Genomic DNA, 26,115 nt, shown 5'->3' on the forward strand with positions numbered 1-26,115 from the left:
ATATTAAATATTGTTAAAAATTGAAATGTACATAGGCAATACAAAAACAAGCGCATGAGTTTAGTTTAAAGCTTTTCGTTGGGGAGAAAAAAAATGTATATGTATTTTCTACATTAGTAGGCCTAGACAGGCTCCAAAATCGATTAAATAAGCCTTAGTGAAACCTCTAAATTGTCATATTTTTCGGGGGCTTCGCCCTCTGGAACACTTTCGACAGATTTTGCGCAACGCCCGACTACGCCTCCTTTTTTTCATCGAGGACACTTCCCCCTCCCCCATTCGGGAACCTCGGACCACACCGTCGGGCAGTTCTGGCACCACAAGCACGTACGAATACGGTTGGGTGGGAATTTACGAGGAACCCTTTGAGCTACCGTACACCTCTAATATTTTTACAGTGATTTTTTTTCCACTGTATGTTTCTTTTGGACATATAGCATTTCATTTCTTTTAATTATTTTTTAACGTATTAAATCAGACAATCTCAACCGATTACTATGTTCAGAGTGCATGCACGGCGTTTCATAGCTATTTCCCGGCTTATGAATATTCATTTCATAAGCCTGGGAAAGGTCATATTTCCAGCCAAGGGAACACGAAGCTGAAGATCGAGCACAGCACAGCGGTTAATAAACGTGGCAATGATGGGAGGACACGCATGGACCCTGCTCTACCTTCTGGCTCTTGTAAGTAAAAAGAAAAGAACAGTCTGACAACTTATTATTAGAAATAATTATGAAATTAAATACCTCACAATATTGGTACTACTATAACAGTCATTTTGATTTTCGCTTGAATCTCGTAATTATTTCCAAGCCGGTTTTATTGTTTACAAATTGAAATGTCACCTTATCGGGCATATGAAGTGAAGCAGCAACCGTTTCTCCCTTGCCTAGCCCTAACTAGGCTAGGCTAGGCCTACAGATTAGACCGAGCTTTAGTTAGGCCTAGGCCTGATACTTTTTATCCAGCAAATCATAAAGTAAAGAGAGCTAGACTAGGGCTAGTCTGGACTGCCTAGCGGGCTTCTTCATATGTTTTTAAATTGTTAGACGTAAAATGACATTTTGATTTTCGCCTATTTTTTAGGAATTAAATGACTGAAATAACTGTTTTTAAATATTATTTCTTAAATCATTTTCCATCCTCCTATTTTTAATTTATTTTTTTATTTCTGCTTTTATTAGCCTGTATATACAGTTACTAGGCCTAGCCCTATGCATAGAGGCTAGGCTAAACATTGCTTTATTTCTTTTATTTATTTATTTTTTTTTTCATTTTAATTTTTTTGTTTTTCTATTTATATTTCCTTTGTTACTTGTGTTATGTATTGAGGGTCCTAATGATCAGCTCCGGCTGGATGGACCACCCTCGTAAAATATTGTTGAAATAAATAAATAAATTAGTCTTGTAGAAAGGTCTTTCCATTTTTAATATCTTAATAACAACGATACCGACTTGACTGAAGTAGAGGCCTTTTAAATAAATCATAGGCCACTGAAAAAAAATCTCATTATAGAAATAGAGGGGCCTATGGATGATACGGAAAAAATAGCCAAATGTTGTCAAAAGAAATATTTGACTGTCAATAGCATGGACACTACATAAAAAAAAAAAAAAAAAAAAAAAAAATTACAAACTATTTCAATACGGATACATTATACAGTACTGTACTGTATTTGTAGAAAGGTCATCTTTAGTTCATAAAAAAATAAACAAAAAAAGTTATTAAAGAAAAATATTAAATTAACCTGTAAATAATAATAATTACTGTAGATCTCATTTACAGAAAAAAAAAACCATTAGGAAACATATTATTAGATTATCTGTAAATTTTACAGAAAAAAATAGTATCGATGAAAAAGACCAGAATGATGTAGTGTATTTGGCAAGACACTTAATCTGCATTTGCCTCTCTTCACCCAGAAAGAGTGTTTATTCAAGCTCTTATAATTTCACTGTCAATGCACAGTAGGACTGCAACACATTTACTGTACCATCAAAATGTATGCCTGATCATTTGATCGCACCAGGTTATAAAATATAAATCTACTGACACACAACATTAGTGGAATGTGTTGAAAATGATGTTGCTGAATACTAATAGTTTAGTGTATAGTCAGTAGGCCCTTATAAATTCTGTATATGTTCTTGTGTATTTCTGTGGAAATATGTACTGTACAGTAGGTATCATATTGTTAATATCCTGAAATAAGCTCATTTTATGCTTAGATGTACATCTAGACTACTAAATCGATGAAATTGAAAGTAGACTGTCATTTCATAATTTCTTTTTTAATGCTTGCTCATTATTATGGGTTGTTGCTTCTTTTTGTTGGTTTCCGTGTGGCTAATCAAATTGTTAGGTCTACCAGCTGGAATGATCTAATTTTTTATATGAGTCTATTGATTTTAAGCTAGCACTTAGCATTGCCGCTTATTATTAGCAGAACGTAAATTTGTAAGTAATATAATATTGTAAATGGAATGAGCAGTCCAGTAGGTGGCTTTTCCTCATCTTTTTCTTTCATTAAAGTTGCTCCTTCATCTTTTTTTCTTTCACATTCTTTTCCTAAAAAATTGGTCATTAATTTTTTTATTTTACAATTTTCCTTATTTGCATATATCAATGTTTATTTTAGTGTGATGTTTTACCAAACCAAACATGTGTTAATTATTGCACTAAATGATCAGTTACATCTGCAAATTTGTGAAGAATATTGATTTTCAGGATAGAATTTCAAACTCGGCCACTAACAAAAGCTTGGGGCTGTGTGACCAGACTGGTTTTCTGGAGGTGGTTGGTTCGATTCCCAACAATTTTTTTTTTCACAACTAATACAGAGGAATGTACAGATCATTTGGTGCAGTAACATTAACATCATGTTTGGATATTAAATTATTATTATTTATTTCCTTACTCATGACAAATATCTCTTAAAATTTTACAGTATCTGTAGAACTATGATAAATAGGTACTGTAGTCCTAAACATTTCAAAAGTATTCGAATCCTAACAGTTTTTTTTAAACAAGATTTTTTTTTGTCATTTATCTACTGTAGCACGCAAGATTGATTAATTGATGATTGATTTACTGACTGAATGGTTGTTTGATTGACTGATTAATTGATTGATAGATTGATTGATTGACTGATTAATTGATTGATAGTTAGTTGATTGATTGATTAATTTGCTGATTAAGGCTACATTCAGACTTGGAGGCAAGCCAGGGTTACGTTAAGCCCAGCTCAACATTAAGCCTGGCTTAACTTTGCCCGGCGTTCAGACTAGCGGGATTAGCCAGGAGCGTGAATTTGCATTCATGAATTGTAACCAGGAAACGAGCTTCGAAGCATTGCACATTAAATGTACACTCGTTCAAAGCACATGTAATTGAATGCTGATTGGTTGTTTTTTTACATGAGGCCAACGCAAGACCCCCCCCCCCCCAGCGATTAAAGCCCTGCTTAGAAAAGTTAAACACGGTGCCAAGTCTGGTTTAGTTACTATAGGAACAGCCCAGCTTGAGATAAGTAACCTAGTTCAGACTGGCAGGTGAATAAACCCTTTGAGTTGAGCTGGGTTTATCCACCTAGTCTGAACTAGGCCTAAATGGTTGTTTGGTTGACTTGTTGATTGACTGATTGATTGATTGATTGATTGATTGATTGATTGACTGACATTAAATGATTGATTGAAAGATAAAGAGTTCACGAGAGTTGCTGGGAGTGAATCCACATTATTTCATGATGAAATCATGAACAAAACATAATTAATCAAAGTTATAAAGTTAATAAGGCCAAAATATTTCTAGTTTAACATGTTGAAAAGTTTGATATTCAAAGTTTTCACCTCCATTACAAAAGTTAATGTGAAAGTGTCTCCATTTCAGACTGCCAAATTTTATCGTTGCATAATTATTATTGTGAGATTGGCAACCTATAATCTTATTCTAACATGTCTCACATTGTTAAGGTCGTAGTTCATTTCCTATCTTATCCTTATTGAATATTGTATTGACTAGCATAAACGACAGATGCTTTAGGTTTTTTTGCCTCATGAGGCTGTATATCTGCACCATGTTCATGAGTTTGAGGAACTAGCCTGGAAAGCCTGGAAGTGAGATAAACATTGACCATCCAAAATAACATGTAGTCACTAGAATGCCTTTACAGTACGTGCGTACATGTATCGTAAGTCTCAAAGGGAAAATTTGAATCATGAAAGATTTGCCAAATAGAAAAATGCAATAGTTACTTATTTTATTATACTGTAGTTATGGTATGCCTTGTAACTTAACCAATTTTATGTCATTGTCACACTGGGATTTTATTTGAACTTACAAACATCTAAAACAATGAGCTTCATATAAAAATGAGACAGTTTATTCAGGGGTACGTCCCTACTCTCCCCCAAGTCACAGCAGTCTAGCGGAAATCGAGATGGTCTCCCACAAGAAAGCAATGACTTTTCCAAAACAAACCCATAATGCTAAATCCTTATAATTTACATATTTTTAATTTTCCTAGAAGTCAGCTGGTGGTGGCTATTACCAAAGCGGAAAATAGATAGATGTGTTGAGTAAAACTCACTTTACCAGATTTCCCGGAAGTGCTTCTTCCAACTTGGGACCCTCCTGGTTTGTGATAGTTATTCCCACCTACTACTGTATATCAGTAGAACAGTCTTAAATTTGCCAATTGGCAATTCCTAAATAAATAACAATAAGTAAATAACATATTACAGATGTTGCACTGCTACCATTGTCACCTCTGACTTGATCATTTGGATGGATTGATTGAAAATGAAACCTTTGAGAATCAATCAATATTTTAGCTTATTTGATTCCATGTTGTACTGTAATTTATTGTACATCCGAAAACACACAAAACATTGCAGTAAAGAGTGTGATGCTGCCACCCTTATTGGAGAATGGCCATCATGTATATCTTGAGAACGGGCAATTCATACTGTACTGTACTGTACAAGGTTTGTTTTGAATGGAAATGGCGTAATTTTCCAGCTCAGATGATGTCTCTTATTCTGAGCTTGTATATCTCGACTACATTGTATGCTATAATTTATTTTATTATTGATTTGAATAAAAGCTTCTTCAAATCTCACAGGTGGAAGCTTTTTAAAATGTTTTGTCTATATTTTGTCAACACCTTCCTCCCCCTGCATCTCTTAGATTGGCACCCCAGGTACAGTACCCCCGCTCTGCATCCCTGTAGTTAGAGTACAGGCGTGAGAAACAAGCAAAGTACATTTTAGTTGATTGTGTGCACCAAAAATTTAAGTATGATGACCTAAAAATTGATGGATGAAATTGTGTCTGAGACCAGAATCAGAATAATTTTATTGATCTCCAAATGAAGAAATTGTTGTTTGCTCGATAAAAAAAATCCATTCAATGATGCTAGTAGAGCATTTGAATTTGAGCGGAAGTCATCTTTGGTCATTCTCCTGATCACAGTCAGAGCAATCTCGCCGAAACGTTGAGACAACCAACCAGTGGTTTTACCTGTAAAACCATATTTTTACATGTGGTGTACCACCAGTTTAATGATGTTGTTATTGAGCAGAGTTCAGAGAGGAGAGGAGATTTGCTGAATGAGAATAATGAACGAATGAACCGACCCTGTGGGGAGACAAACAAGGCAATGTTGATGATGGCAGCAGTACAGTACCTCACAAGGGGATTAGCTGTTCAAAGTAACTAAATTCAATCATCCATGACAAGATAGTACATCAGCTGAACTAACTCTTGCGTGACAAGCTAATAGTACATCAGCAACTCATTAGGGGAGCACTTTGTGTGAAGCTGCTACTGTGTAGCTAATGTCAACATCAAACAGTATGTAATTTCCGTAAAGGAAATATAATGGAGAGTGCCGCCAAAGAAAGTACTGTCTCATTAGAAGAAAGAAATTATGTGGTTCTTTGATTCTGGCAATACAACATTTGTTTATATTTTTTTTATAATAAATAGCCTTGTAGGCATAAAGTCCTACAAAATACTAACAAAAAAATTTTTATTATTATTATTATTATTAATATTATTATTATTGTTATTATTGTTGTTGTTATTATTACTGTATTAATTATTATTATTCATATTATTATTATTATTATTATTATTTCTGTATTATTCTTACGTATGGTATGCGTTGTACTAATAATAGAACAGGTAACAGTTGTAGACTCGGCCAAGAATGCAAACTCCCATCAAGCCCTCTCTGCCCCCCCCCCCCCCACCAAAAAAAAAAAGGTAAAGAAATAATCCTTAATCTAAGCATGATTGGCTGTTGAATGAGCTCATACTGTACACTCTTTTGTAGTATTTACAGTACAACAGAATTCAATCAATATAATTTTAGTACTGTATTATCTGGTTTGTGTTTCAAATTTTAAACATGTTAGCAATAGAATATCAACATAGTAAATTGTAATTGTTTCATTTTATGATCAAAATTTTGTATACATTTGTGATGCAGGTAGTTTTATGCCATGGAGGGAAGAAAGTCAACAATAGGCAACATGTTATTGATGTTGATGATATTAAAGAATTTAAGAAGCTACTACGCACAAGAAAAAATGTAATGGTTTTGTATACTAAAACAGGTAAGTTCATATAAGACCATATTGCATAACATATTTCTCATCACTCAACTTTACTGTTTTTGTTTATGCTTTTATATAGCCAAATGCTAATAAAAGCTGAATTTTGCTAAATATTTTTATCCAAAATTAGCCGAAACTATCACTGCTTAATATTCTTTTATTTTGGATTATCAAATTAGTATTTGGCTAATTATTTTCATACCAATTAATAGCCAAATTGCTATATTTTTTTTTTTCGTGGCTAGCTTGAACTTTGCATTTTACTACTTTTGCAAGCGTAAATTATGGGAATTATGCAGAAGTAAAAACAAAACCTCATAGGCAATGATTATCTATGTGGCCTATCTGAAAATATGAAGATATAAAATGAATATAGAGTACTAAATTATGATAAATTACACTCTTGATTTATTTCCAAACAAAACACAACATAACATTAACAATTAAACTAAAAAAAAATTAGGTAGAAGGAAGTTGGCATTAAATAAATTTCTTTAAATATTTTTTACACAATTACTAACATCAACTTTACTGTTTGCTTTCGATAAGGCAATTTTGAAACTGTTCATATCTCAACTACCTTTGAATTCACTTCTTCATAGTTCTTCATAGTTCTTTAAACAAAACTCAACATAACATTAACAATTAAACTCAAATAAAATACAACTAAGCTCATTGGCCGCAACAAAAACACATGAGCAATTAGCAGTTAGGTAGAAGGAAGTTGACATTAAATATATTTCTTTAAATATTTTTTTTACAATTACTAAACATCAAAATAATTTTGAAACTGTTCAAATCTCAACTACCTTTTAATTCACTTCTTCATAGTTCTGTTTTGTAATTTATTTAAAAGAGGGTAAACTTTGTTTATTTATGTAACATTATCTTTTTCTTCTCATCAGCGAAAGCTGCTAATGGCATCATTAATGTGTATAGTGATGTAGCGTTAGAGATGAAAGGTCTTGGAACCATGGCCTTTGTGGACTGTGGGTAAGGATATATTTTTAATCAATTGGATTGACTTGGATGAAACTGTTAAACCAATTCCTTTTTCTGACGTAGGCCACAATTGCACTTGACTTAAAAAGGGGTAGATGTTTGCGAGACCATGGGTAGAATTCCAATTATTGCTATTCGCACTTGGATTTTTTGAGTCGGTTAGTTTTACTGCGATAAATGTTAAAACTAACCGAGACGTGAAAATCAACTCTTGCGGCACTAATCTACGACATCATCCATTGAGTAATGCTTTTAAAAATGACTCAGGAAGTTTAACCGATATGTGTTTGCGTGGGACTTTTTGCCCTGGTAAAACTAACCTGGTCAGTTTTGCCAGCACAATCCACTCCATTAAGCTAACTGCTTCTCTCTTGGGCTGTTTGCACTGAACTAATTATGGCAAAATAACCAGTGTCTCGGTTTGTTTTAACTAAAAAAGTCCACTGCGATCACGGCTTATAATAAAAAATAGAAAATACAATTACATGTGTTATTTAGTACTGTAGTAAGCACTTTATACATTTTCAATATTATTATTATTATTGTTGTAATTATTATTATTATATTCTAGTTATTTTTATTGTTAACCTTATGTTATTTGTTAATGTTGAATTTTAATTTGCTATAATAATGGACATTCATGATTCTTGTATTTTTTAGAGAAGCCAAGAAACTTTGCAAAAAATTCAAGGTATCCCCAAGCTCCTATGTCCTAAAACATTATAAGTAAGTTCATGTTTAACATATTGAAAAAAATATTGACTCCTGCATGTTAGTATAGTGCACTATTTAATTATTAATGTAACATATTTTGAAGCAAATAAAGACAGGAACACTGAAACAGACACGCATTTTTAGAATTTAACGTTTGTTGATCTATTTTGTCATTTTCAAAAATATTAGTATCTTTATTTATAGCAAAATAACAGGTTCATACATCAACAAAACTAAAAAAAACTCAATCGATGTTTAAATCAAGATGAATTTACTTGAAAATGATATCTTTATTCAAAATGCACACCATCATGTCGGGATTCAGTATTTGGACATTAATGTCAACATCAGGAATATCTATATTCTTTTACTGTTCATTTTACTCTTTTTTTTAATCATATTTAATATCACATATTTTTACTGATATTGATTTTTTTTTTATAAACATAAGTGCTCAATGTAGTGTGCTACTGTAGATTATTTAATAGTTGCAATTACTATAACTCATAAATATTAATTGGGTGATAACAGCATTTCATTGGTCAAATCCACCTGGTAAAGAGGTGCGGTAATTTTTACTACTTCCATAGGACTATCGCACAATTGCCTACTTGTAAGCAGTAACATAGAATATATATTTAATAATAGTAAAGCAAGTACAACATGGATTTATTTCAGTAAAGCAATGAATTCTACATCGCTCGTTGTTGGATGATTGGGAATACCTTCCTCTGCTTCAACTCAGGAGGTATTCTTTAATCATCCAACACCTCGGGAAATAGAATTCACTACTTAAACTCAAGCCATGTTGTATGAAATACAGAATATAGAATTTATAAGAACAGAAGTATACCTCTATCTATGGTTAATTTAAACAAAGTTTCAGTGATTTATATTAAGAATAAGAAACTAGATTAAAATATTTACCTGTTTTTAATAGTAGTTACTATGAGCACACTTTTTATGCCTTTTTAAAATAAAATTCTTTAAAAAAAAATATAGAAGGCCAGATGTATTTTTTATATTGTAATGGTATGTTTTTTTGTTATGATGTCATTGATATTTTTTGTTTCTTTTAATTTAATATTTCCAATTTAACTGATTGACTGATAACTATTTTCAGAGATGGAGAATATAATAGAGATTATGACAGAAAAGAAGTCTTTAAGGTGAGTTTGATCAAGTGTATAGGCTTATAGTGTAAAATTTTCTAGTTATCAATTTGTTGGTTTTTGTAGTAAAACATTCATGAATCAGTGAATTTGAATTGTTTTAATCGGGGCTGGAAAATGTGTGCGATAGCGCATTTCCCCAGTTTAGAGGTATTTTTGGCGAAATCACTTTTTTTTTTCAAACAACCACTGTTGTGCTATATTGTGTACAGAAAACATTTAGCCATTTTATAAACATAATCGGAGGCACAACATTTTCTTTTTGGGCTGCTTTCAATCTTGCTGAAAGTTAATATCATGCTTGGTCCTTGTAAAGGGGTTTGATTGGATTTCTTTAAAGTTTTTTTACTTTTTTTCACCCCAAAGTTTCTATGGAGCAGTTACGCAAAATTGTTTAATGGCAAGAATTATGTTTAAATTTTTAATTAAAAGCTGTAATAACTTGTTCTTAAAAAATTTATTATACGTGACTGGCTCCAGCCGTTTGCAGGGAAAATTAAAAATCAAGATTTTGGTGGTTTTAGATTCTGCATGAATTCTTCTTAAAATCAGTGTTTGTTTGATCAAAATTGGTTGAGTATTAGCAAAGTTATCAATATCATTGTATATCAGCCATGTAGGTTTTTTTAGAAAACTGCTTCCAGAGATTCCTAAATCAACAGTAGGATTTATATCTTAAAATTTATTTTAACGTACTTTTCAGTTAGATGTAGTGATTGATGTTTTGCAGAAATGTTCATCAATATATCTTCTTTTATAAAATGCAAAAACCCGAAAACGTTCAAAATTATGTTTGAGCATCCTATAAGGAAACAAGCTTAACTTTTGCAGTTTCTTATTTCTTCCTTATAGTCTTTAGTAAACTTTATGAGAGACCCAACAGGAGACGCACCATGGGACGAAGACGAAAATGCTGCTGACGTTATGCATCTGGATAGTACTAAGGTACGTGAAAAGTGGTTGGTACCGTGGTTGAGCTTTTCAAGGTTATGGTTCGAATCATGCTAACCAATATAGGCTGCTTGTGTCTTAGGGCAAGTCCCTTTATCTGTGTTTGTCTCTCTCTTCCTTGGAGGATCTTTTGTTCGCATTTTGTTTTCTGCTACATAAATGCAGTTATCGATTCATTCTCTTCATTTATTTACTTATCCCATCATTCATTTCTAGATCGCTAACTTCCAGTCACTTTTTATTCACATTTCAATTAATAATGAAATAAACTAATTAATTATTAGCTAGTTCTCTTTTCTTATTCATTGAATCTCTAGTTGAATTCATCTTAATAATAATGTTTGAAGCAATGAAGGCAGTGTTTTGAAATATGCAGTATATAAATAACACAATAATTTAAAAATAATTTCTTTTTGTTGAACTTAGTTTTTTTTCCTTTCTATAGTTTTTGTTATTACTTTGGGGGAAAAAAATTGATTGTTGTGTTATAATATAATAATCTAATAATTATATATCCATCATGAAGTTGCAGAGGGTTGGCATAGCTTAGCCCTGTTGGTTAAACTTGTAGTTCTTCCTGTTTGTGCACTGAACTATAGAGAAAAAAAATAATAATAATTTGCTCCCCGGTTCAATTCCATCCTCCTCTTACGTTTTTGTTGTGATTGCCTCCATTTTTATATAGATCAATTCACCACAATCTTTTTTGTGGACCGACTCATGTAACACAACTTAAAAGTGAAATCTGGCACCAAAGTGCTCTGTTTTCTATGTAAGTGGCATATGACTTCACAAGAAAACAAAAAGAACAATAAGTCTCATTTGGGAGTGGCGCTGTTTTGGTCGGGAGAAAAAGATCCTGATCCCCTGACAGGAATCAATTCCAGGACCCTAAGATTGGAATGCAAGCATCTTAACCCCCAAGTTATTCAACTCCACTGCACAACAACATCATACAATGATTTTTGGTTGTTAACCCTATCCCACCCTCGTGTATGTTTGTATTCAACGTTCTGAATTTGAAATACATTGCGTCACCCTTCAAAATGCAGTTGAAATTATTTCACCAGCAATCTATATAATTTTATCTTTTATTACAGCAATTAAATAAACTTTTAGCAAAGGAAAAGAAACCAACTTTGATTATGTTTTATACACCATGTGAGTAGATATATTATTTTTTATTATTAATAAATTTTAGTGAAATTATTATTTATTTCATATTCTATAATTTATTGTTCTGATGGTTTTTTTTTTTTTGCTTTACTGAAAATAATTGGCTTGCAAATAATTCATGAATTTGCTTATTGTAACTAATTTAGTAAATCAAAGTCAATATCATGTCATTATTAACATTTTTTTCAAAATCAATACCTCCACTTCGGCTGCTCTCATAGGGAATATTTAAAATGTAAATGTTATATGTTAGGTTTACCCCTGTGGCTCTGCTTACTGTGCATTAATTACAAATTCAAAATTACGTACATAATGTTTGTTCAGCTGTGTTGGAAACTGTTATATTTTGTGTTTCCATGAAAGAGATAAGATAAAACAAGCTTTTTTGTCATGATCACAACATGATATTTGACAATAAAATAATATAAGTCATTTGACAATATATATTCATGATATAATCATGATGTGCCTATATATGGTCATGATTTGATGTCATCATGACCATATTCAGGCATGTCACATGTTTTTGTCAGATAATTTGATAGTTTTGAACATGGCTTGAGTTTTTCGACTGCTTTTGCACCTCCTGAATCAGTTCTCATTGTGTTTATTTATTACTTGTGTGTTGTATTTATTGACTGGATTGTATAAATGTTTCTGCTAGGTAACAAAAAGATATTGAATTGAAACTTTTAATTCAGTGCATTCGCAGACTAGCAAAGGTGATGTTACAAAGTGACATGGTAACAAGTGTTTGAGAACCATTTCCTTTTCAGGGTGTGGCCATTGTAAAAAGATGAAGCCAGAATTTGCTGGTGCTGCTACCGAATTATTAGGAGAAGCGGTACGTATCGCTATATATTTCATTACTCTATATTGTTAATTATGATTTTTAAATAGTGTCTGCAACAAATTCATGAGGTACTAGGAAAATAAGTGCAATGAAGCACTATTCACACTCTCTTATACACATCTAGATGTGTATAAGAGACAGATTATTCACTAAAGGAAGCTACATTAACACCTGTGTATCTCTTCTGATTATTGATTAATATGAACGAACAAACGAACGTTGAATCTTAAATGCTGATATTACTGTAAGTTAGAAGCACTAGTAATTCAGAATTGAAACGCTGCAAATTTTTTTTGCCTGAATCAAACTTAAACTCAGTACTCGATTCACTGACATTTGTTTTTTCATGACTGCTTCTTAAAATATTTTATTTTTATTAAATAGATTTTAGCTGGAATGGATGTCGACAGACCAGAGAATTATGAGACGAGAACCTCATTTAACATCACTGGCTTTCCAACTATTATTTATTTTGAGTAAGTGTGGTTACTGTTGATTAATGTGTAATGAGCTTGATCATTAATCATTAAATAAACACCTGCACACTGACAAAATCGTACTTAACGCTATGATTTATACATGTGAGGAGGAAATAATCCTTTGCCCATTTATAATTTTTATTGAAAGCTAATAGGTGGTACTGTAATAATAATAATAATAATAATAATAATTTTTTTAATTTTTTTTTTTCAATCAACATATATTTTTATTTTAAGCGGTCGTTTTTCCATCTTTTTTTACCTGAAAAGCTTAGGATTTCTTGCATATGTGTTTACCGGTACAACAAAAACATATTTTTTGAATATAAATTTAATTTCATTATTATGATTTAACCATTGATTTACTTGTGAACATTGGTAAAATGTGGATGAGGTTGGTAAAAATAAAAAAAACCTCCCTCCCTCATCAGTTTTTATTCTTTGATAGGGTGATAAATTAATAATTTTTTTTATGGGCCTAATAATAATAATTCTTTATTCGTTCTCATAACTGAAAGTTAGTAGCCTACCTAATATATGTACGTTTAAATTTTTAGGCCTGTATATTGTTCAGTATTCAGGCACAGGGCGAAGTTTATGCATTCTATTGATTGAAAGTTTCATTTGGTTTTGTCAGTAAATTGTACTTTATAAATCACCCATATAGATTACTACAGTGTTACGTCACGATACCGTGTGATCCTACTCCGTTGCTATCATTGCAAAAAGCGTTCAACCAGACGCCATTTTCTCCACTGATAAACCATTATCCCAATTTGTAACGTAATTATTAAGATGTTGTATCTTACTTTTTCTTTGTAAATTTTAATTGATGATTAAATGTGTGTTTGATAACTAATGTAATGTGAGCTTTTGTGTTTTTAGTACATTTTGATGGTAAAATATTAGATTTTAAAACGCCTTCCAGAAAGCCTATGAAGTCATTCAGGCATGATGAACGATAATCAATGTCTTTTGACAACAGAGAGCGCCACCTGGCGTTGTGATGGTACGACTGTGGTACTTTATAAAAATAGAGGTCCAAAATAAGTATGTTAATAATCATGCCAACTTTCTAATAGAGCCAGTATGTGTAGTCTTTTTTAACCACGTTGTGTCTTATTAATCTAGAAATGGAAAGCGGAAATTGGATTATGGCGGAGAACGAAACAAAGAAGGAATAATAACATGGATGGCAGAGTAAGTTCATTACAATAATTGCAACAATATAAAAGTTGAAACTTAAAAATAATCCAATGACACAGTAATAATATGTTGACAAAAAAATATGTCTATTATTTTAACAGAATGATAAAATTTTATGATCTGGCTTCCGTAACTCATTAGCATGTCTGATAGTATGCATATTTCTAAATTGGTGTAATTGTTACCAATCAACTTGTACCTTCCCAAAGATGGCCCAGAAATCTACCTTAATATATCTTTATTGACTTAGTCCACAGCCTCCCAAGGAACCTGAGAAGGAGCAAGAATGGAGCGAAGAAGAGACGGATGTTGTGCATCTATTGGACGACACCTTTGATGATTACCTGGCAACCCATAGTTCAGTTATGGTCATGTTTTATGCTCCCTGTGAGTATCACAGTCCGAGTTTGAGTATTTTGATTTTTTTTTTTAACTCCTTGAGTGAAGGAGCACTCACATTCTTTCACCGACATATTTTCAAGATATACCGCAGTTTGTGTAAAATGCTTCCCTTCCAGTGCCAAGGGCCTCATGGCTAAAGTTTTAAAACATTTTTTCCCCTTAAAAGAAAACCCTAGGTATTATTGTTGTTTGTATTCATTTAATGTTTTTGTTATAGTTTTGTTAAAGTCTGTATTTTTTTTCCATGGCAACAGGGTGCGGCCATTGTAAGAAGATGAAGCCTGAATATGCAGACGCTGCAGCAGAACTAAAAGAGCTAGAGGTGAGCTGATAAATAACTTAATAAATAACCTATATTGATTTCTAGACATGCCAGGCTTCTTTTACAGTGGTGTGTTTAAGAGTTGACATGCCCTTGAGGAAATATTGCGCCCCCACTGACAACTTTCTGAGCAAATCCACCTTTTACAACCTTATCTCAATCAATCAATCTTTATTTTCCATCATAAACAAAAATACATAACAAAAAATTAAAAGATGCAAAGCCTAACAAAGTGTACTACCTAAACAAAGATTCAGAGATGGGGAGTTTGCTTGGGACTATAATGAGAGGACTTCAGATAAATTTATTGAACATATGAAAGAGTAAGAAATCAGTAGTAGGACATTTTAATCTTTTATTATTATTATAATTTGTTTTTCAAAAATACTCGCGTATAAGGCGACCCACGTATAAGACGACATTTTTGGACCACATTTGTATGTTGGGCTTATAAGACGACCCCCCTGTTTCATGGTCGGAATTTCTACATTTTTCTGCTTTTTGTGGTCCTGATACTGCATCTACCTGGCTAAAAACAAAGGCAAATACGAGGCTAATCTTACAAATAATATCAATATTTGAGTTTTTAAGTGTTCATCGAAATCTTATTTCCCTGTATTTAAAATTGTGTTCACTCATACTAACATTTAGGAGCTTCATTGCAGTAGTAAATTTGCGTGTTATGGACGATGCGCAAGACGAACACGATTTAAAAAATCTAAAATTTCTGTCGTACATTTAAGACAACCCCCTGTTTTCGATGGTAATTTGCTATTTTAAGCATCGTCTTATATGCGAGTATATACGGTATAAGTTTAATCATTATTCATTTTTGGTGCAAAGAACATAAGATCAAACACATTGTAATTGCTGTTGTCCCTATATATTGTCTATGTAAAAATAATGATATTAATAGACTCAAAATATTATTTGAAATTTCATTCTCATCAATACATTTTTTGGTCGTTTTATTTCAATTCTTGATGTCAATGTATATGTCAATCATTTTCTTAACAATTATTCTGACCAATTTGAAACATTAAATTTCATCTTTTTTTTTTTTTTTAGTCCTCAGGAGCCTCCACCACCCCCCCCCCCCGCCCAGCCTCCACCACCCCCACCCCCTGCCCCAGCGTGGTCTGAAGAGGAGAGTGCTGTCGACCACCTTGGTGACAATAATTTCAAATCATTTATGAAGAAGAAAAAACATGCACTCGTCATGTTCTATGCTCCATGTAAGTTTTATACTCTTTTACATACTTTGTGGAAGGAAATTCTCAATGATTGTCATCTAGGTTCCATAAAATGTAGTTAGAAATTTATATATTTTTTTGTTTGTTAAACCAATTAGCTGCTTACATAGCAATTGTTTCAGCACTTTTTCAAGCTAATGAACCCTTTAATGAATTGGGTCATTCACACACTTTGGTGAGTGAGAGCGCCAACACAAGCTTCGTCACGGTAACCCCTGTGTGCTATGTTTAAATAATAGGTCAATATAGATATGGCTTAAGAAAAACTATGTAATGATAATTCAGTGGAATCTCCGAATTCCAAATGCCCAGAAAACTGAATTTCAGCTAAACTGAACTTTCTTTCATGTCCCAAATCCGTTCCTATTCTTCCTTTAATAATATTACTTTCCTAAAACTGGATCTCCCTATGCTGAATTCCAGACGTTTTATTCGGTCCGGAACACAAAAATCAACTTCTACAAACCGAACAAAAATATTAATAAACGATGATTTCCAGACAAAATAATGCAATAATCATTGCTGTCTAGGAATTAACAACTAGGCCTAGCACAACAACCTGTGAATAAACCGTTCGTACAGCAGTCCCAATGGCGTTGCCATAGAGATTGTCTATTGATTAAAATGACACACCAGACTAAATGTTAATGTTAAATGGAGTGAAAGTTACTCCTTCCATTGTTTTAATAAAGTGCATTATCGCCTTATGCCTAATCCTTAAAAATCGATTGGAATCAACCTGAAATGAAGACAGAAATCAAAGCAAGTTTCTGCGATAGCTGACTCTTTTTCAGTAGACGTTTATGATTTGGATTTGAATGTCATTTGATTAATCAGTGTAAATTACAAATGCTTAGCTTCCTTCCTTCCTCAAACACCTTTTGCTAATTACGGAGGAAATTTGTAGAGAATGAAATTTAAATTTGTTAGATTTATTTAGATTTGACTCTAAAACAAAACCATGAGGGTTTCTTATTTGTTTTAATAAATCTTGTTTCCTCCATGGTTAAATTGAAAATTTATCAGTTTGAACTTAGCCTGTTCCTGTCAGCAAGCTGTCACGCACTATGAAACTTTGGGCGATCTGATGTCATCACAGCCACGATGATGCTATGTTTGCCCATCCATGACCTCAAGAAAAAAGTTAACCAATTAGCGGGCAGAGTTTAGGAGGCGTGACCTGATGTTTACAACCTACAAACAAGTTGCATTGTGACCACAAAGAACATGTTGTTTAGAAAAAATATCAGATCGAAAATTCATGTTAAAACAATATAAAAGCATTTATTTTATTGGTACAGTAATTAAATTTGCTGTGCAGTACAGCAAAACAACATGTACACTACTTATATGTTAAATAATATGTTAATTTTTCGTAGTCGTCTAGCCATACCGAACTCATGTCGTAACAACGGGGCTTTGCCAAGCCTATTTCAGCGTCTGGGCCTAGGCCCTCATTGGCCTACAATACAACAGCCTTGTTTGGAAAGGGTTCTATAGAAATGTTCCACAAACCAAACATTCCGGATAACCGAACATTGTACCCGGTCCAGAGTGGGGTCAGTATTGGGAGAGTTCACTGTAGTACTAAAGCATCCACAGATTTTATTACCACTGCCTACAAGACTCATATCTTTAAAAGATCATAAACCTAATTATACTTTCTAATATATTTTTTTCATATTTTTCTGCTATTGCAAAATTTTCAAATATTCATTATTGTTTTTCATTTTTTTTTTTTGGATTAGGGTGTGGTCATTGTAAGAAGGCCAAGCCAGAGTTCCAGGCATCAGCAGCCACTTTTGAAAGCAACTCCAAAGTAAGCTATTAATTAAATATTAATGTTTTCTTTTATTTCTGTTAATCTTGTTTTTTGTTTGATATTTTAATTTTTATTAATAATTTTCATTACTGAAAAATTTATTGTCATTTTTCATATTATTATTGCCATTTCTTGTGTATTATTCCTAATATTGATTTCATTTATTTATCTTATTTTATGTTTCGATTTTATTAAAGCATCAAGAATAATACATAATAAAAAGAAACAAACTATATACAGTGCAAGTTTCCAGAAATCCTAATTAATATGCATTTATTTAAATTGAGGCAATTATCCAATCAGAGCAAAGTAGGTATCATGACAAGTATTGAGAGTAACATTCATACTATTTGTACTTAAACTGAGTGCACATCCAAATAACAATGCTAATATAATAACGCGACATTATTAAAATTATCATTTTTGTCTTCATCATCATAATCATCATCGTTATTATTTTACTTTGTCTTTAATTTAAACTTGCTTACCAGCACTAATTGACTTCATTTTAATAGGTTTCATTTGTTGCGGTTGACTGTACAGAGGCAAAGGATACATGCAGTCAATATGATGTTGCTGGCTATCCAACCCTCAAGTTCTTCAACTATGGAAAGTTGACTCAAGATTATAAGAGCGGAAGAACAGTAAGAACAAACACCATTCGTATATTTCTTCTTTTTTTTTCCCATATCATGTATTTCTACTGAGAAAATAATATATAAAACATTGTTTAGTCATAGATATAGTAAGACCCAAAAAAGCAGGCTGAAAAGTTTGAAAAGCTAGTGGTGTATCTGGAAGTCTGAAAACTGGGGGGTGGGGGTGAGGGGAGGAGGTGATAAGGGTCATTGGCTTGTAAAATATGGTGACTTGAGGTGATTTTTAACTACTTAAGCAATTGGAGGGGGGGAGGTGGGGCAAGAATTATTTGGGGAGTGCACTCACTCTCCATATCTCCCCCCCCCCCTCCAAATCCCCAGATACGCCACTCTAAAAAACATCCTAAAAAGAAATTGATCTTTAAATCCCTTTTTTGCTTTATTATTACAGGAAGTGGATTTTACAGCTTTTATGCATATGCAAATAGACCCAAATAGCGTGCCTACATCGGAGCCACCCCCGCAAAAAGCATTTTGGACAAGTCTCGAAGGGGGTGAAAATGTGGTCATGATGGGGGCAGGGAACATGAATGAAGTCTTGTCATCAAACACGAATGTGCTTGTTATGTTCTATGCTCCTTGTAAGACATTTTACTTTCTATTGACAATTTTAAACAAAAACTTAACATGGAAGATATCAATTGTTACTATAAACTCATTAATTTTTAATTCTTTAATCTTTTATAATGTTGAATTCTTGAGTTAATGGCTTGCTGAGTATTCAAATCCATTTCTTAGGCAGCTTTGCAGACTCTAAATAATTTAATAATCTATACACACTGCTGTTTTTAATAATATGAACTTTTTTGTATTTTTTTTTTTTGCTAGGGTGCGGCCATTGTAAGAAGATGAAGCCAGCATTTGTTGAGGCTGCAAGTAAATTAAAGGAACTTGAGGTATAATAATTACAAGTACTGATTATAATAATTCATAATTTTATGATAATATGGATTTTTTAAATATGTCAAAATAACTTTTGATGGCAATTTCAGTGTTTTTTTTTTTATGAGAATAAAATTTAATTTATATCTGTATTCTAATGCCTGATTTAAGGAATTTCACACATAAGCTGTGCTTGGCAAAATTTAACACTCATCCTCTCCAAAATCTGCTTCCATGTGAATGCCCATTTATGTAAAGCTATGTCCACACTATCAAATGTTATGTGACAAATAAATGTGATATGCCCATATTTGGGTGTAATGTGACATCATCATGCCCATATATGGGCACTTAGCACAAACAAACTTGTAACATAGAATTTGATAGTGTGGAAATAGCTTAAGTTTAAACACACAGAGTCTTGTAACAATCTGGAAGCGGTTTGGTTTCCCAATCTCAAGGTTGGGGTTTCAATCCCTCGCTGTGTGCTTCGCTTGTGTCCTTGAGCCAGGCACTTTATCTGCATTGCTTCTCCCCACCGAGGAGTGTAAATGGGTCCCTGGTGAGATTGCCTGCTACTGCGCTGATTACCAGAAGCAACACTTAAAAGCATATGGACCCAATGACTAGGGGAAAAAACTGCGCTTTATAACCACAAGAAAGAGACGCATTATAAGATGCCTGTACCAATACCAGTACTCCCGACATGTTTTCCATGAATCTGTGTGCTTCAAAATGAAGATTAAGGAGAGAACTTTCTAAGTTGAAAATAATTGTAGGGATCCTCGCAGTTACAACTTTTTATATTTGTTAATTGCAGTGAAAATGTAAAAAAAAAAAACATTTTTAATATTTTTGTTGGTATAGATTGATGGAGTATTTGCTGCAGTGGATGCAGTAGTAGAAAAGATTTTAGCTGATAACAATGATGTCACTGGTTACCCATCGCGTAAGTGTTAACAATATATCAGTTATTGTTAGATCATAATTTGAATTCCATTAAAATATCTCATTATTATTATTATTATTATTATTATTATTATTATTATTATTATTATTATTATTATTGTTATTATTATTATTATTATCTCATTATTTTATTATATATAACATTCTCTATTATATATTCACACAGTTGGTTGTCATTGGTATAAACCAAGCATGTTATACACCATTTTCTCTAAATTTAAAATGAAAGTATCCAAAAACCTGGCAACTACCACTGGGGGACATCCAGATGCCTAGGCATTTCACTATGATAACTTGGTTTATGGATTTGTTGATTGATTGATTGATTCGTCAGTCGGCAATCGTTTTATCAATGCATCTAAAATATATCAATTATTATTTTAGCTTCATATATTTTGTCTCTAAAACAACATTTAACTGTGAAATAATTTAATTAAATAGTTATATTTTTTCTGTTTCTTTTTTTCAGTGCTATTTTTCAAGTAAGTATATTTTTGTTTATTTAGTAAATTGGAGCAGTATTAATTGGTTATTAGAAAATGTATTAATGATGCAAGGTTTCAAGAGAAACCTGTTGAAGATTTAGAAATTTGTTTTCTGTTCTGTTAAATATTATTGTTTTTATATGTATGTATATATGTATTTATAATTAAAAAAAATGAGGAAAATAATAAAATTTTCAACTAGCCTGAATTATTGACATGAACAGGGGCAGATCCAGAATTTTTCAAACGGGGGCCACAACAGTCTCAGAATATGTAAGTGAGATCCGACAGTGATCAAAAAAACTAAGATTTTAATGATTCACTATAAACAAAATATTTGAATTTGCTGCCAGAAATTTATTGACTGTTAACTGGCAAGGATAATTATTTTCTTGTTATTTTTAAGTTAAAAATATAAAAATTTAGCAATTTATATTTGTTTATGTAGGTGGCATTACATAAGAATTCCCTATCCAGTACTCAATGGTGTATCCAGGTGCATTGGGGCTGATTGGGGACATGAAGGTGGAGTTTGGGGGCTTGATAATTGAGTCGGGGTTTGATGATTAAGTGAGGGGGAACTAGGTCATAAAATAAGGTAATATAAGGTAATTGTGAACTATTGTATTTGCGCATGATTTTAAAGCTTCGGACATTTTCTGGAAGGGGGATCGCGATCGTGGGATGCATCCCCAAGATACGCCATTGCCAGTATTTGATTTGTATAAAATTGTTTTGATATATTCTGGTTCTGATTGTTTAATAACCACATTGCATTATAGAAATGGTGAAAAACAATTTAAGTACACAGGAGGTAGAACTACAGAAGATTTATTGGAATTTATGAAGGAGTAAGTGGATTTTTCTTATTTATTCTGTTAGTGTTATACTCTTTCTACTTTACTTCAACTAATCAGTCCCATCTATGCATTTTAGTCTATGTAATATGTATTGACATTGATACAACAGAATACTATACACTATATATTTTATAGTCTTGTTTTAATCCACTTTGAACTTACTTTTTTTACAAAGAAGACTAAATCGTTTTATGAACTCGACAAAGAATTCAAAACTTTTGTAATTATATATTTAGTTACACAATTCATTATATGCTGCAATGAACTGTTTTGTATGTGGTTTGTTTATTTATTGTTTTTTAATAAATTTATTTGAATATAAATAATTGTTGAATGTTAAACTGAGTCTGTTTATTTTAGGAAGTATAACCAAAAGTAGTTTAATGTGAACTAAAAATACAGTATGTGATTTCAACTGGCTTCTGATTTGCCAGTTAAAGAGGGTTTTATCAACCTACCCCTCACACCACATCATTTTTCCTGTTGTCACATTTTGAAGTGTCTCCTGATGTGTTAGGCTTTGTCCAGGTTATCAGTTTTTTTGATAAGAAAACTGTTGTATGCCCATATATAGTCATGATGTTCCTATATATGGTATGATGTGATGTGATCATGACCATATTTAAGCATGTCACATGATTTTGTCAAATTGTGATAGGTTGGACTGGGCTTCATTGATGAGGTTATAGTTAATGCATGAGCATAGTTTGTACTACCTAATTTTCTGTATGTGTTAGTAGAATAAACTAACTAGAACGAAATAATTAAAAATAGATAAATTAATAAAGAGAAACATAGAAGCTAAAGCGAGACTTTGTTATAACTTGATTATCAAATTCTCCCCCATTAACGGTAATTTCAAACAAAAATTAATTTTTTTTGGCCAGTTAGCGCACACTCTGCCACAATTTTTTTTATTTTTTATTTCTATTAGCCCTACGCCCTCCGCTCTGAAATCTAAAAAAATATAATTTCTTCCTTAATTATATAAATTTAAAGCATTTATAAATCTCATACACTGTTTACATTCATCAATAAATTTTTTTTTTCCTCTGCCTAGATGCTTTTCGCAATATCATAAGATATTCTAAATATCTAAATTAAAATGCAAAATTTCATTTTTTTCCCCACCCTCCTTTGATGACCTTTAAAATGAGTTTGCTAAACAAGGTATTATAAAAAGTCTTGCCTAAATTTATGAATCTTTCAAATTACTTAAATATTAATGATAATGATAAAAACATCAACAATTAAATATTTAATTATCTTCTTGTTTGCTTTCAGCCCAAAGCCAGCTGCACCACCCCCCGTTGATCCTAAATGGTACGAAATACCCAGCTCCGTCAACCACCTCTCCACTGCCAACTTTGATACGTTTATCGCTGCTACTAAGAATGTACTGGTAATGTTCTACACCCCTTGGTGTGGCCACTGCAAAGCAGCTAAGCCAGCCTTCCAGGAAGCAGCTGAGTCATTCAAGGATGAAGCAGGGACAAAACTTGCAGCTGTTGACTGTACTGAGAATACTGGTAAATATTTCAGAAATTGTTAATAATAATATAATAATACACCGAAGTAAAAATCAAAGGCGCTGTGCATGTTTAGAGGTGACTTTTGTGTTTGGTCTTAAAAAATATTTGACTGCTTTTTGTTTCACCTAAGTTGATCAGACACAATGACCAACCTCCACAACTCTTAGACTTAATTCACTCATTCATCACATGTATTTTGGTTATTTTCCCTCCTTTTCATGCAGTAACTTTTTTTAGTTTACTTCAAAACAACAGCAGAAGAGCAGGTTACCTTGCCCTTTAACACAAAAACAGGTACTCAGACTCCGGCTTTAACCCCCGACCTCTCGATTTTAAAGCCCAATGCCTTACCACTACATCATTCTGTAGGTATGCAGTATCTTGTAATAGTATACTCCAATGTTCAACTGTTAACAACCTGTTGTATATTCCTTCTGGTGTAATCAAACATATTTTTTTTATGTTTCAGATACTTGTCAGAAGTATGGGGTGCGTGGTTACCCAACTTTCAAGGTATTTACCAACGGTGCGTTCTCAAAGGATTACGACGCTGGCAGGTCGGCAGATGATTTCACAAATTATATGAAAAATTTATCACCACAAGACAAAACCAAAGAAGAACTCTGATGCTTGAAATATCTGCAGAACTTTTTTTTTTTTTCCTCAATACTGTACACATTTTTTGTTTCTATTCTGTTATTTTCTAAACACTCCCATAGGATGGGGTGTTGTTTAGCAGGCCAAACAAAAAGATTTTTGACATATTATTGACATTTGGACATCAGAGTTGGTCAGTTTGACTCAGTACAGTTGAGATCTCATGCCTGGCATGAAAATGTCCAGTGTCCACACTTACATGGATTGACCTAATTCAAATAGAAATCCTAGAGCATAAACCATGGACCTATTATTAATAGATCCATGCATAAACATTGTAATTCCATTATGTGATTGGTCACATTTTTGCAATTCTAGGTCAACCTAGGGTCAACCTTGACCCTTGCTTGTGTTGAACTGTGTGGGTTGAGAGCAATTTCAAGCCAGGCATGAGTCAACCGAAGTTGGTTTAGACTACAAATTTCTCAACTGTACTGAGTCAGTCTTGAGGCTTGAGGCATGTAGTGTTACTGTAACCTTACATTTTCTTTTACTGTAGGTGTAGGCCTTATTTTAAGGTACATTGCCAACCATCACTTACCCATACAGTTTGGTTTTTGAAAATGTAACCACAGGGCTAAAATTCAATGTTAAGCTCTCTAATTCATTAATCAAAGCTTGAAAATTGGTATTTTCACACCATTAAGTTCTGTAATTTGGTTTTTCCTTGGTTAAAAAAAAGTGGGTTTTTTTTTTGGTTTTTTTGTTTTTTTCGTAAAATAGGGTAACACTAGATTTTGGGTTTGTCGGGCTTATACAACAACATTTTTTTGGGCCTTATTAGATTTGTTTATTTTTTTTTTCAAATACATTTTGTTCTTTATTTGGATAAATTTATCTACAAGAATCACTTGAAAATTTTTCTTTGCTTTTTTTTTTTTTTTTTTTTTTATTATTATTTATTATCTTTAGTATCTCGGTGATGGGTTTTATGGTAGTAATGAATTTCCCTGGCTAAGTACTTAATTTCTATGAATACTTTTCTTGGTGAATTGATTTCACTTATATAAAGAGGCTTATAATTTTTCAATAATACAAGCTTTTGGAAGTTTTATTGCTTTTGAATAAGTTTTAAAACTTACTATAAAACAAGGTATTGATCCATGAAAAAAATTGTCCAAGTGCAATGCTGCCATGTGGTGGTAGTTCATCAGCTATATTTTACATAACTTATGGTTAAGCCACATTTTTGGTAAATAATAATTGTCATAATTGTGATTGACATTACATAGGGTAATACAAATTGTAATTAAAGAGAAATTTTTATATTTATTGTTTGTTTTAAAACAAAGGAGGATGAATATAATGAAAAGAGAAAAAAAACAAATTTATTACACATTTAAAACTTGGTACAGACTATCAAATTTTACTTGACAATAACATGCGACATGACTAAATGTAGTCATGATGACATCACATTATAACAATATCTATAGCCATATCATAGCTATATATGGGCATACAACGATAACAATAAAGAAGCTAAAAAGCAATTGTTCATATAGAAAATAAAAGAAATACGAAAAGTTTTTACACTAGAACTATTCGATAACTATTTTACAGTTGTGCGATAACAACATATTTTGATCAAATCAAATCAGATGACATCATAATCATGGAAAAACATTAAAATCGTAGTAGTAGCAACGATTTTATCGTTTTTCCATGATTATGACATCATCTGATTTGATTTGTTAAAATATTTTGTTATCGTATACACGATAAGTCTTTATCGAATCGTCCTAGTGTAAAAACTTTTTATTTCTTTTGTGTTCTATATGACCAATCGCTTTTTAGCTTTTTTATCATTATCGTTATCGTTGAAGTATGAACAGGCCTTAATGCTGGATGATGCAATGCCATATGAGTGATCATCATTGAAAATAATCCATGGTTTTGCCGTCTCTATGGAATTTTGTTGGCCTATTCAGTGTGCTCCCATCCCATATGAATGTTTGGCCTTAATTTTCATTAGTACTGTTAAATATTCTATTTGTATTATATTTCTAATATCCTGACAAATACTTGTCTAAGAAAACTTGCTGTATAGATATTCTTAGTCAACAGTAACCTTCATGTACATTGGCTTTTAGCG

The 26,115-nt window shown here is 32.4% G+C and overlaps 1 protein-coding gene across 1 annotated transcript; it reads left to right on the plus strand.

The window, feature by feature from the left end:
- The first annotated feature begins 589 nt into the window (after positions 1-589).
- Positions 590-25,634, plus strand: LOC117109278 (protein disulfide-isomerase A5-like). The gene is made up of 24 exons (XM_033251550.1): positions 590-686; positions 6,498-6,624; positions 7,530-7,617; positions 8,287-8,352; positions 9,464-9,509; positions 10,365-10,457; positions 11,564-11,624; positions 12,416-12,483; positions 12,877-12,968; positions 14,103-14,171; positions 14,428-14,564; positions 14,834-14,901; positions 14,947-14,972; positions 15,153-15,224; positions 15,970-16,136; positions 17,903-17,973; positions 18,492-18,620; positions 19,027-19,216; positions 19,464-19,531; positions 20,385-20,466; positions 20,956-20,968; positions 21,754-21,822; positions 23,116-23,360; positions 23,833-25,634. Exons 1-24 carry the CDS (start codon positions 642-644, stop codon positions 23,988-23,990), a joined length of 2,250 nt encoding a protein of 749 aa, XP_033107441.1. The 5' UTR covers positions 590-641; the 3' UTR covers positions 23,991-25,634.
- The last annotated feature ends 481 nt before the right edge of the window (positions 25,635-26,115 follow it).

This window comes from Anneissia japonica, unplaced genomic scaffold (genome assembly GCF_011630105.1).
Source record: "Anneissia japonica isolate Jap-2015-1 unplaced genomic scaffold, ASM1163010v1 scaffold288033_len957474_cov176, whole genome shotgun sequence".
NCBI classification, from domain to species: domain Eukaryota; kingdom Metazoa; phylum Echinodermata; class Crinoidea; order Comatulida; family Comatulidae; genus Anneissia; species Anneissia japonica.

Excerpts from the sequence above, each read along its gene's own strand:
- LOC117109278 (XM_033251550.1), top strand. The coding sequence starts at position 642 with ATGATGGGAGGACACGCATGGACCCTGCTCTACCTTCTGGCTCTT. Across the intron at positions 6,625-7,529 it reads GGTTTTGTATACTAAAACAG|CGAAAGCTGCTAATGGCATC; the intron begins GTAAGTTCATAT and ends TCTTCTCATCAG. Across the intron at positions 16,137-17,902 it reads CGTCATGTTCTATGCTCCAT|GGTGTGGTCATTGTAAGAAG; the intron begins GTAAGTTTTATA and ends TTTTTGGATTAG.